At 41.8% G+C, this 12,757-nt stretch overlaps 1 protein-coding gene across 1 annotated transcript in view; it reads right to left on the bottom strand.

Annotated features, from left to right (window-relative positions):
• STAB2 (stabilin 2) overlaps positions 1-12,757 on the bottom strand; it is a 273,355-nt gene that overhangs the window by 91,935 nt on the left and 168,663 nt on the right. Inside the window, exons 31-34 of the mRNA XM_075344716.1 lie at positions 12,410-12,487; positions 9,860-9,958; positions 5,675-5,782; positions 2,863-2,994 (exon numbers count right to left, since the gene is read on the bottom strand). Coding sequence (XP_075200831.1) covers positions 2,863-2,994; positions 5,675-5,782; positions 9,860-9,958; positions 12,410-12,487 — 417 coding nt within the window. The remainder of the gene's footprint in view (positions 1-2,862; positions 2,995-5,674; positions 5,783-9,859; positions 9,959-12,409; positions 12,488-12,757) is intronic.

Raw genomic sequence — 12,757 nt, 5'->3', positions numbered from 1 at the left:
GGAGTGTTAGAGAGGTAGAGTGTGAGAGTGGGAGAATGGGAGAGAGGGAGAGTGGGAGTGTGTGAGAGTGTGAGAGAGGGAGAGTGTGAGAGAGGGGGAGTGTTAGAGAGAAAGAGTGTGAGAGTGGGAGAATGCGAGAGAGGGAGAATAAGAGAGAGGGAGAGTGGGAGAGTCTGAGAGGGAGGGTGGGAGAGAGGGAGAGAGGGATAATGGGAGAGAGAGAGACTTAGCTACTATCCCAGGAAATGCCGGGTACTACAATTAGTTTTATATAATAACACAGCAGTCTGTCATTACAGTCATCATAGAGCAATTCTTATTCTTGCAAACCATAGATTTTCTGAATTACCATAGATAAAATGAGTAACATTATTACCTATTAAAAATCAGAGGCCAATTAAGAATTACTTTTATTGGTTTATCTAATTTCTAGATATTTTTTTGGTTTATTTAAAATATACTCTGTTTCCTTCCCTCCTTAGTCCTCCAGATTGCGGTTTTCTCTTTTACTCAGTGGCGTAACTACCGCGGTCACAGCGGTCGCGATCGCGACCGCGCCCGGGAGGTTAGGGGCCCGGCGGCCGCCAGGCAGATCAGCAGCCAGCTCCTGTCAGTGTAAGAGGAGCTGCGCTGATCTGCCGCAGACCACGCGGCCGCTATTTGACCCGCTGCCGCTGCCAACACCGGGCCCCCAAGCCTGGTGTCAGCGGCGGCATCGGGGCCCCCTGCCTGGTGTTAGCGGCTGCGGCGTCTCCCCCATCACCACGCACAGTAATGATGAAGCATAGCGTGGCCGGTGCCGCGCTATGCATCACCATTCTCCCCCTGTGCGGTGACGTCACTCCCGCGCGACTGCTGTGCTGAGTTCACAGAGTGCAGGATGGGAGGACGCCGACCGCAGCACCGGGAGAACGAGCAGCAGGGAGGACGAGCAGCGGTGGAAGAGGAAAGTGGTGAGGACAGAGCAGCGGCTGGGGATCGAGGAGAGCGGTGAGGACAGCAGCGGTGGAAGGAAGAGAGAAGGTGAAGACTTGTTGTTTTTTTTTTTTTTTTTTTTAATACAAATTAGTGAGTAAACGGTGGCCAGAGGCTTGGGAAGGCAGTTCTGGGGAAACTGCATTATTATACATGGAAGACTGAAGAGGCTGCTTTATACATGGAGGTCTGAGGAGGCTGCATTATATATAGAGGCCTGGAGAGGCTGCTTTATACATGGAGGTCTGAGGAGGTTGCTTTATACATGGAGGTCTGGGGAGGCTGCATTATTATACATGGAGGCCTGGAGAGGCTGTATTATACATGGAGGCCTGGAGATACTGCATTATACATGGAGGCCTGGAGATACTGCATTATACATGGAGGCCTGAGGAGGCTGGGTGCATTGTTATACATGGAGGCCTGGAGAAGCTTGTTGCTATATTATACATGGAGGCCTGAGGAGGCTGGGTGCATTGTTATACATGGAGGCCTGGAGAAGCTGGCTGCTACATTATACATGGAGGCCTAAGGAGGCTGGGTGCATTGTTATACATGGAGGCCTGGAGAAGCTGGCTGCTACGTTATACATGGAGGCCTGAGGAGGCTGGGTGCATTGTTATACATGGAGGCCTGGAGAGGCTGGCTGCATTATTATACATGGAGGCCTGGAGAGGCTGGCTGCATTATTATACATGGAGGCCTGGAGAGGCTGGCTGCATTATTATATATGGAGGCTACCTTATACATGGACTATGGGGGTGCATTATAAAACATTGGGGACTATGTGGTGCAGTATAATATATGGAGAACTATGGGGTGAATTATAATATATGGAGAACTATGAGAAATGCATTATAATAATTGGAGGGCTACTTTATACATGGAGGATTATGGGGGTGCATTATAATACATGGAGGACTATGGAAGTGTATTCTAATATATGAAGGGTTATGTGGGACCCTTTATACTATTTGGTAGGCTATGTAGGGGCCATTATTGTATTTGGAGATCTATATACAAGGGGGGACAAAGATACAAGCAGGGGATGGGAACGTTTTGTGCTGAGGGAAAAAGGCTCTTTCCCTCAGCACCCAGCTTTCCCATGCTCTGCTGTACATCTCTCAGCACCCAGCTTTCCCATGCTCTGCTATACATCTTCTCTCAGCACCCAGCTTTCCCATGCTCTGCTATACATCATTTCTCAGCACCCAGCTTTCCCATGCTCTGATATGGGAAAGCTGGCTGCTGAGGGAAAGATGTATAGCAGAGCATGGGGAAGCAGTGTGCCGAGGACAAGATGGATATCAGAACATAGGAAAGCTGGGTGCTGATAGAGGGAATTCAGATCATGGGAAACCTGGGTGCTGTGGGTAAGAGCCAAGTGTCAGCATCATTATCCTGTACCCCGAGTGTCAGCATCATTATCCTGTACCCCGAGTGTCGGTGTATGTGGAGGGGGGCCCAGATCTGAACTTTGCACCGGGGCCCATCAAACTCTAGTTACACCCCTGCTTTTACTGAATATAATTTTTCAATTTTGATGTAACAGAATGTTCATATGACTTATTTTTCAATCAGAAAAATCTGTTGTGGAATCTAAAGCGGAGATTCAAGGCATTTCTGCATGCTTCACATTTGTGTAGCATATTTCCACTTTGACATCAGTATGTAGAATTTGCCCAATTGAACAGGAACTACCCAACATGGATTCTCCTTGGAATTCACAATATGGAAATTCAAATGAATGAAGCATGCCCAGTGAAAAATTCATGATCTGCGAATATAACGCCAGACATGTACTGTATGTGCCATATTCCATGCTTGTACCTAGTAAATGTTGAACTTTTGTACAAAACCTTTAAAGATAATATTCGATGTCTGTACCTGGCCATTATGCATAAAAAATCCAACTTGAAATGAGGTTCCCAGCATGGTTGTCCGATGCATGCCTTCAAGCATGTCATTCTTCATGAGCTGTTGTCCTAATATGATATGATATTTTATAGTATCTTCATCCTGAAAATTTTTAAAAAAGTACATTTTATTATAAATGCTTTTGCATATGGTATATGGACAACTGAACACACATGGAAAAACTGTCCCATGGTCTTAAATCCTTACTAGAGATGAGCGGTCCCGTGGAAATGTGGGTTCAACTGGTTCGGCTGGACTTTAATTAAAAGTTCGGTTTGGGACCTGGACTTGATCCGAACTTGACCCTAGACCTCAAACCTCATGTAAGTCAATGGAGATCAGAACTTCTGTGCTGTAAAATGGTCATAGTAAGGGCTATGGGACCCTAGGGGGTGGGAAGGGCCATAGTTATTTGGCCCCTCCCTGCCTAAAAATAGCAGCCAGCAGGAGCCCCAGAAGTGGCCCACATATTAGATGAGCCAATTATGGCGCTTTGCCCAGTTCTTCCCTATTGCCATGGTTTGGTGGCAATCATGGTTATACTTTTGGGGTTGATGTCAACCACCTTGATGTCAGCTGTCAATTCACAGCTGACATCAACCCCAAAAGTATTACTCCGATCACTGCACCAGGGCAATCAGGAAGAACTAGGCAAAGCACCAGAATTGGCTCATCTAATGAATGTGCCGCTTCTAAAGCTGCTGCAGGCTGCTATTTTTTGGCTGGGAGGGGCCAAATAACCATGGCCCTTACCACCCTGATAATACCAGCCCCCAGCTGTCTGCTTTACCTTGGCTGGTTATCAAAAATAGAGGGACTCCACACCGTTTTTTTTAATTATCAACAAGCTTTATTGCATGAGGAAGAGGACGATACTCTACTGTGAACAATAAACAAAAAAAATGAAATGAGATTCCCTCTATTTTTGCTAACCAGCCAAGGTAAAGCTGACAGCTAAGGGTTTCATATCATATTCATTTGTTTTAGCTGTGCTGGTTATCAAAAATATGTGAAAGCCAATGTCATTTTTTTTCTTTATTGTTTACAGTAGTGTACAGTCATCTTGTGTATGCAATAAAGCCTTTCAACAAACTTTATTAGCATACGTACAGTACCTAAACTCTGAAATCAGACACGGACTTTTTTTTTTTTTTAAAGTCTATGTTGGGGTCCGAGACTCGGAGACCCTCTGTTTGGTATGAACCCTGAACTTTACAGTTCGTGTTCACTCATCTCTAATGCTTACGTTCTGTAACTAATAGAGATGAACAAACCCGAGGTTCGGTGTTTGTACTAAACACAGACGTTACAAAAAAACAGAGTTCGAGTGCTTGATGTATGCAAACCACTCACATGAACATCACTGTGCTTGGGTACAGTCAGTGCTCAGCCCAGTGCGAGCCACTTGCAGTGCAGTGGGGATAACAACAGCGTGATCCGAGGTAGTGTGCACAAAAAAAAAGGAAAAACCCGCTTACCCTCCCGAACTGCCCAATTAGTGACTTCCATTGTGGTTCAGGTGAAGTCCAGGTCCCAAACCGAACTTTATCTAAAGTCTTGCTGAACCTTCCAAAATGAACTTCCACGAGTTTGCTCATCTCTAGTAACTACATGTAGCTTCTCTTCGGAATCTCTTTAGTTTATGGCACAATAATAAGCTACATGTTAGTTTTTGTAGGACAAATGTCTCAGTTAGGCCCCAAGTATAAGCTGCATTTTTACTGCGCTTTTTGGTGCAATTTGTTGCCCAAAACTGCATGTCTTTCCTTCTCCCAACAAACTCTTGCGCTTTTTTTTGCCTGCAGTTTTGTGTTGACAAAAAACTACATGTCAATTTTTCGTGCATTTTTGTCCGACGTTTTTTTAGCCCTCCAGCCATTGATTTCACTAAAAAAATAACGCATGGGAGAAAACGCAGCAAAAACGCATGCATTTTTTTGTTGTTGTGTTTTCAGGCACAAAGTATGTTTTTCTCCCAGAAGGTACAGTTTTGTTGTTAACAAATAAACTGAAGTGGGCAGACATAGCCTTACCAAGTAATAAGCAGATCCCACACATCTATGTCTATAAAATCACTCTTGGGTTCTGCTAAATCTCCAATATTTTTACAGTGTGTAAAGCCCCCTTCACACGTCCATGGAACACACTGACGTTTTGCACGGAAGTGGTAAAGGTGCGTATGGCCCTCCGTGTGCCGTGATTTTGGTACTCGTGTGTTCTACGTGTGCTATCACTGATAGAACACGCAGAGCAAGAACTTTTTACTCACCTGTCTCCGTCGCTGCTGCTTCCAGGTCCGCGATGCAGTGAATATGCATGAGCATAATGAATCCGGCCCAGCAGCAAGTGACAGCAGAGCCGAAGACAACAGCGCTGGAGGCAGGTGAATATAGAGAATAATTTTATTTTAAAGACACGTTTTTTCTCTGGTATGTGTCACACTGATGTCACACGGATCACATCAGTGCTGCCAGAGAAAAACGAACATGTCTCCATGCGGAATGCTTGGACACGCATGTGCCACACGTCCGTGAGAAAACATGGATATGTGAGCAGACTCAATGATTTTAATGGGTCTGCGAATGTCCGTGCCTCCGTATCGGAATCACGGACGTATGAAAGGGGCCTAAGACAACAGTGTAGAAGCGGCCTAAATGATCCTATGCCTGGAGCCAGTGCCATAGAAGCGGCCTAAATGACCCTAAGCCTGAAGCCAGTGCCATAGAAGCGGCCTGAATGATCCTATGCCTGCAGCCAGTGCCAAACTACCAAGTTTACTTACCACTGTGGCTGGTCTTTTATTTTGGATAAAAGTGTTGATAGCTTCATTGTGAGGTGCAAATACTGTATAGGAATCTTCAGCTTCTATAAGCTTTGACAGGCGATATTCCTATATATAAAAAAAAATCACCAATCTGCTATTACGCCTGAACAGTTATACATTTTGAACATTTTACAAGCTTGAAAATGTTCATTTTTATGCGTTTAAACCAGAGAGTTATGGCACATAAAATAGTTAAGAAACAACATTACCTTAGCCCCAAATTTTGCATTTTCGCAGGGGTAACAGGACAAAATACACAGTACAATTTGTTGTGGAATGTCTCATGAGTACAGAGATACTCCACATGTGGTGGAAATGTGTTGTTTGGGTGCATGGTATTGCTTGCAAGGGAAGAAGCGCCATTTGACTTTTAGAACGCAAAATGGTCTGGAATCAATAGCGGACAACATGTAACGTTTGAAGAACTCTTGAGGTGCCTAAAATAGTGGAACCCCCCCTCATGTGACCCCATTTTGGAAAATAGACTCCTCAAGGAATTTATCTAGATTTGTGGTGAGAACCTTGGACCCCCAGGTGCTGCAGAGCATTTTATAACGTTGAACCGTGAAAATAAAAAATCATATCTTTCCCACAAAAATGTTGGTTTAGCCCCAAATTTTGCATTTTCCCAAGGGTAACAGGAGAAAATGCACCATACAATTTCTCAATTTGTTGTGCAAGTTGTCTTGAGTACGCAGATATCCCATATGTGTTGAAAAACTCAGAAGGGAAGGAGCACCATTTGACTTTTAAAATGCAAAATTGTCTGGAATCATTAGTGGACACCAGGTCTCATTTGGAGAGCCCCTGATGTGCCTAAACAGTAGAAACCCCCCACAAGTGACCCCATTTTGGAAACTTGACCCCCATGGAACGTATTCAGAAGTGTGGTGAGCACCTTAACCCCCCAGGTGTTTCACAGAATTTTATAACATTGAGCCATGAAAATAAAAAAATCCCATTTTTCCCACAAAAATAGTTGCTTTAGTCCCAATGTTTTTATTTTTACAAAGTTAACAGGAAAAAATTCACCATACAATTTGTAATCCATTTTTCCTGAGTATGCCGATACCCCATATGTGATCAAAAGTTACTTTTGTGGCACAGTGCAAAGCTCAAATTGGCAGTGCCCCTGAGGTGTCAGAACAGCAGGACCCCATAAGTAATCTCATTATACAAACTACACCACTCAATGAATTTATCTAGTGGTGCAGTGGTAATATTTACACTACAGATGTCACGTAATTTTATACTATTGGACTGTAAAGGAAAAATACATATATTTTTACAGCAAAAAAAATTGTGTTAGCCCCAGATTTTACATTTTACACAAGAGAAGGGTAAAAATGCTACCAAAATGTGTCACAAAATTTATGTTGAATGTGCAAATACCCCATATGTGGATGTACAGTACTGCTTATTCAGACGGCGAGTCTTAGGAGGGAAGTAAGGTTATTTGAGTACAATTTTTTGTACAATAATTTGTGGCCTTCATGTACAGAGCCCCTAAGTGCCAGAAGAGCAACATTCCCCTCAAGTGACCCTATTTTAGAAATTACACTCCTCTGGGAATTTATCTACAGGCTCAGTGATGATATTGACACCATGGGTGTTTTCCAGAAACAATAGCTATAGCTGAGTGCAAACTGCAAATCTGCCACTGCATTGTACATTGTAGTGCCCATTACGTTGTAGTGCCCATAGATTGTGCCTAGCTCATGGTTCCGGAGGCACGAACCCGGTAAATTAACCAGGCTTTCCTCCCTACAGAAATGTCAAACGTGGATGCTAAATGTGGTTTTTGCTGGATTTCTTTTTTTTGTGGTGCAGGGGGGGGGGCATAGCGCTTTTCCAGAGCCTTTGTGCTAACAGTAATGTAAAAGCCATCCTATATTTCTACTAACAGATGACAGACCTTTGTGGGGACTTGTGTTTTTGTGGGGTGAGTTGAATGCTACCGTATTTCAATACAGAAAATTTTGGATTAGTTCATATTTATCCTGTGCACTATGCTGAGCACATACATTAGAGTTTCCATCTCCATCTCTGAAAAAACGTGATTTAGGTTAAACCCCTGATGAACCCATTTACTAATAAGACAGCAAAATTTCTCATGACTCTGTTTGACCTGTGTTCAGCGGTGTCCATCTTTTAAAGGGTGTCCCAAACTATTGTAAGCACTCAGCGTAGAACACAGGATAAATGTGAGTTGAACCGTACTGCTATCTTTGAGAGGCAGAATAAACAAATCAACAGCAGTTTATTAATTGACTTTATTTCTATTTTGTATGTTGTTCACCTTGCGATATAAGCGATAAGGCGGCTTTATTTCTCAGGTCAGTATGATTACAGCAATACCAGATTTATTTAGCATTTTTTAGTTTGGCTACTATCCCACTAAAAAAATGTTTTTACAAAAAAAAGTTTTTTGCATCACAGAATTCAGAAGGCTATAGTTTTTTTTTATTTTTCTGCTGACAGTCATTTGAGTGTTGTTATTTGTGGGATCAGTTGGATTTTTTATTGGTAATATTTTAGGCCACATACTATCTTGATCACTATCTATTCTGGTTTTTGTGAGGCAGAATCAAGAAGGATCAGAAATTTTATTTTTACGCTTTTGAACATGTAAAACTGATAAGAAAACGTTTATTCCTTGCATCAGTACAAATACAGTGATGCAACTTTTTTTTTTCTAGGTTTTGCCACTTTTACACCATAAAAACAATTTTACATTAAAAAAAAATGTTTTTGCATTGCTGTATTCTGAGAGCTATAGCTTTTTTTTTTAACTTTATTTGTTAACAGAGCTATATGTTAGATTGGTTTTTGCAGGACAAGATGATGTTTTCAGCTATACAATTTTTATTTACATATGTCTTTTTGATCACATTCGTTTTGTTGCACTTATTTTGTCAGCTATATGATGAAAAGGCAGTTTTTTTATTTTTTTTTTTACAATGTTCACTGAAGGGGTTTACTAGTATGACAGTTTTATAGGTCGGGTTGTTCTGGATGCGGCGATACAAACTATGTGTACTTTTTTGTTTTTACATAAATATACATATTTATTGGTGTAATATTTTTTTCAGCTTTTTTGTTCTTTATTTTCTGATGTTCTAAAAATATTTTTACTATTTTTTTTTTACTTCTTTTCCTACTTTTTTACTTAGACCCTATCTGGGACATTAACTTTTATTACTCTGAAAGCTAGAGTAATGTATTGCAATACAGAAGCATTGCAATACACTATACTTGTCAGTTTTACACTGACACAAGGGCCTTAAACCCTGCACCTGTCAGACCAGAACACCATGCCAACAGTTGGGCCCCTGTGATCACTTTTTGGGCTCCTGATCAAATGGCAGAGAGGGAGTGTACTTCCTCTCCCAGCCCTTAAATGCTGCAATCGCTATTGATTACAGCATTTAGGGGGTTAATCAGCCAGGGACTGCGTGGGGACTGTCCCTGGCTGTGACAGCTGGAGCTTGGCTATAACTTACGCCGAGCTCTCTGGGGCGATCATGCATGCACAGCTCTTGTGCATGTGCGATCACCATGATGTAAGATTATGTCATAGGTCGTGATCCGCTATCCGAAAATGGCATAAACTTACGTGCAAGGCTGTGAAGGGGTTAAAGCATTTAGCTTGTTCAAATACAAGAAATCGGCATTCGAATTTATATGCAATTGATGCCAAAGATCTAGTTGTAGATCTGAAGCCTGAGTCACTCCAGCTTTAGTCCACGCCCATTGCCACCTCCCCCCACTTGACTGACAGCCTATATGCTATGTGACTTTAAGCAAAGTAGGCATCAGTCAAGCAGGAGGAATCAAATCTACAAATATCTCTTCAGACTCCTTTGCACATCAATTGAGATAGGACAGATCCCCTTTAAGTACTCTCATTAAAGGGTAACAAAAGGGCAATGCAAATGGATTTCCCAATAATTTTCTTGCACATAATGCAAAATTTCTTTTGTGCGAATAAGACTCCAGAATGTATGTACTTTAGTTCATGTTTATACCTGGTAAACCTTTTATACATATTCTTTAAAGATATTTTTCGGTTTCTGTACCCCTGTATCAAAATGCTAATAAGTTTATGAATAGACAGATCACCCACTCATGCATGTTACTCACAATTATATAGCCACGGAAGATGGAGTAATCAGGCAACTGATCAAGCCTGGTCATCAAGTCTGGCATTTGCCCAGCAAGAAATGGATCAGGGGTTAAGACCTACAAAACAAATAAATCTCATGATGTTTTCAAACTAAAACACTTAAAAGAAAAGCCATTTACTAACAGTGGTACTCCGGGGAGATAATACATTTTTTCTATTGGCCTTGCCCTCATAAACTATGAAGATGAGATGCACAATGTTGTTCTTCACCCTAAGGCTATGTGCCCACGCTGTGGAAAATGTGCGGATTTTGCCGCGGATTTCTCGCGGAAAAGCCGCAGATTTTCCAGAAATCTGCAGCACAGCTACTCCCCAGCCATTTCTAAGGCATTTGGGAAATGTTGTGCCCACGCTGCGGATTTTTCCGCAGCGGAAATCGTGCGGATTTTCGTGCGGAAAAATCTGCAGCATGTCAATTATTGTTGCGGATTTCGTGCGGATTTTGCCTATTCAATTGAATTTAAAAAAAAAAAAAATCCGCGTCAAATCCGCATCAAATCCGCGTCAAATCCACACAAAATCCGCATCTATGAAAAGGTGCGGATTCCGGGGGAAAGCTGCGGATTTTGATGCAGAAAAATCCGCAGATTCAGAGTCCCATGGGCACATAGCCTAACAATACCTGTAATTCAGTGTAACAGGAGGTGCCCTTTCTGCTCCCCCTCCACCATGGGACATTACATCACACATCAGGGGTGTGATCTGCTCCCTGCTGTTAGCAGCTGCCACCCACCTGATAATATCATGGGGTGTGAATGGGTTGTTATGGCAGCGTAGTGTCACATGATGACTCCAATCGCTGCCATGACGTGTTTCCTGTGAATGTCGGCACAGCGCCGACACTCACAGCAATACAGCATTTCTACTGATCAGAGCGATGCCAAAGCACCGCTCTGATCAGCAGAAGCAATTGGATACTAGGGGGACTAGTAACATGAATAAAAAATGGAAAAAAAAGTTTTAAAAAAATATGAAAAGAAGAAAACCTAAAAGTTCAAATCACAAGCTTCTGAATTTTTTTGCATCTCTTAGATAAACGTAAAGCTATGCAAAATTAGTACTGACCTTGGGAATCATACTGACATGTCAGTTATTCAAAAAAGGGAACATGGTAAATAAAACCCCCAAAAAACAATCGTGCAATTGCACTTTTTTTGTAATTTCACCATGTATGGAATTTTTTTATTTTGTTCCCACACAATATGGGGCAGAATGAAAGGTGTTGTTCAAAAAAACATATCGTCCTTCAAAAAACAAGCTCTCATATGGCTATTTTGACAGAAAAATAAAATGATATGGCTTTCAGAAGAAGGGGAGGAAAAAAACAAAAACAAAAAATTGCCCAGGGGTGAACGGGATATAACTCACTAATACACAATTTTTATAGGCCTAAAGGGTACCTTATACGCTGCGACATCGCTACCGATGTGTCGTCGGGGTCACGTTGTTAGTGACGCACATCCGGCGCCGGTAGCGACATCGCAGTGTGTAACACTAATGAGCGATGATCAACGATCACAAAATCGTTCAAAAACGGTGATCTTTGACATGTCGTTCATTTCCTTAATATCGCTGCTGCCACCAGTACGATGTTGTTCGTCGTTCCTGCGGCATCACACATCGCTATGTGTGACACCGCAGGAGCGACGAACATCTCCTTACCTGCGTCCACCGGCAATGCAGAAGGAAAGAGGTGGGCGGGATGTTACATAACGCTCATCTCCGCCCCTACGCTTCTATTGGCCGGCCGCTTAGTGATGCCGCAGTGACATCGCTATGACGCTGAACGCACCTCCCCCTTGAGGGAGGGATTGTTCGGCGGTCACAGCGACGTCGCTGACAAGGTATGTGCGTGTGACGCTACCGTAGCGATAATGTTCGCTACGGCAGCGAGCACCAAATGACGTACATACGACGGGGGCTACAGCAACTAGTTTTAAAGGGTCTGTAGAATAATGGCAGTATCAGTTAAAAAAAAAAATCTATAAAATAATAAAGCGTAACAAAAGTATTTTTTGCCCACACTCAACACAGTGCCCCTAAAATATTATTTCTATTTCTACATTTTTTTTTAATCTGGTTGAAAAATATTTTTTAATTTACTAGTCAACAAACAATACTAAAATTTACAATCATATTGGCTTTAAAACAAAAATCACTTTAATAACCTTAAAAATATAAGGTTATAGCCATTTCACCACATGCAAAAAATCTCAAATGTCTCTGACCATTATCCCCCAAAATAGCCTGGGTATTAAGACTGAATGATATCAAGCATATACTTACAAAGTGATGGGGAAAGATCTTTACATTGGAGTTGCCCTTTAGATAATTTAGGTCTATAGAACATTTCTACACAACTGACTTTTATCCCCTATTTAGCACTGGGACTCCTGCTGATCAGACATTTATCCTCTATGGATAGGGTTCATTGGAAGTAGTCATCAACTAAAAATTTGTCTACTCTACGACATATACAGAAATTCCAAAATAAATAGAAAACTTACCTTATCAATAAGATGTATGACTCCATTTGTAGCTACTATATCACCGACAATAACCTTAGCACCTTCGATAGTAATATTCTAAAATGAAAGAAATAGTTTTTGTCAAAGCATTTATTATATTAATGAAATTGGATGAATGTTCATGATTTCTATAGGTACCAGTAATAATATGAGTTTGATTAGCAGGAGTTTATCACTACAGGAATATGTGTCTCATACCTCCTAGTTGATTTCTCAGTGAAACCACGCCCTTACCACTAATTAGCAGCTTTCTGTCGTTTTACAATGTGCACAGCAAGCTGCGAATCAGTGGTGTGTGTTGGGTTATACAGGGCTCAGCATTCAAAG

Source organism: Anomaloglossus baeobatrachus, chromosome 4, assembly GCF_048569485.1.
Source record: "Anomaloglossus baeobatrachus isolate aAnoBae1 chromosome 4, aAnoBae1.hap1, whole genome shotgun sequence".
NCBI classification, from domain to species: Eukaryota; Metazoa; Chordata; class Amphibia; order Anura; family Aromobatidae; genus Anomaloglossus; species Anomaloglossus baeobatrachus.
This window is presented reverse-complemented; position numbering and strand designations above follow the sequence as displayed.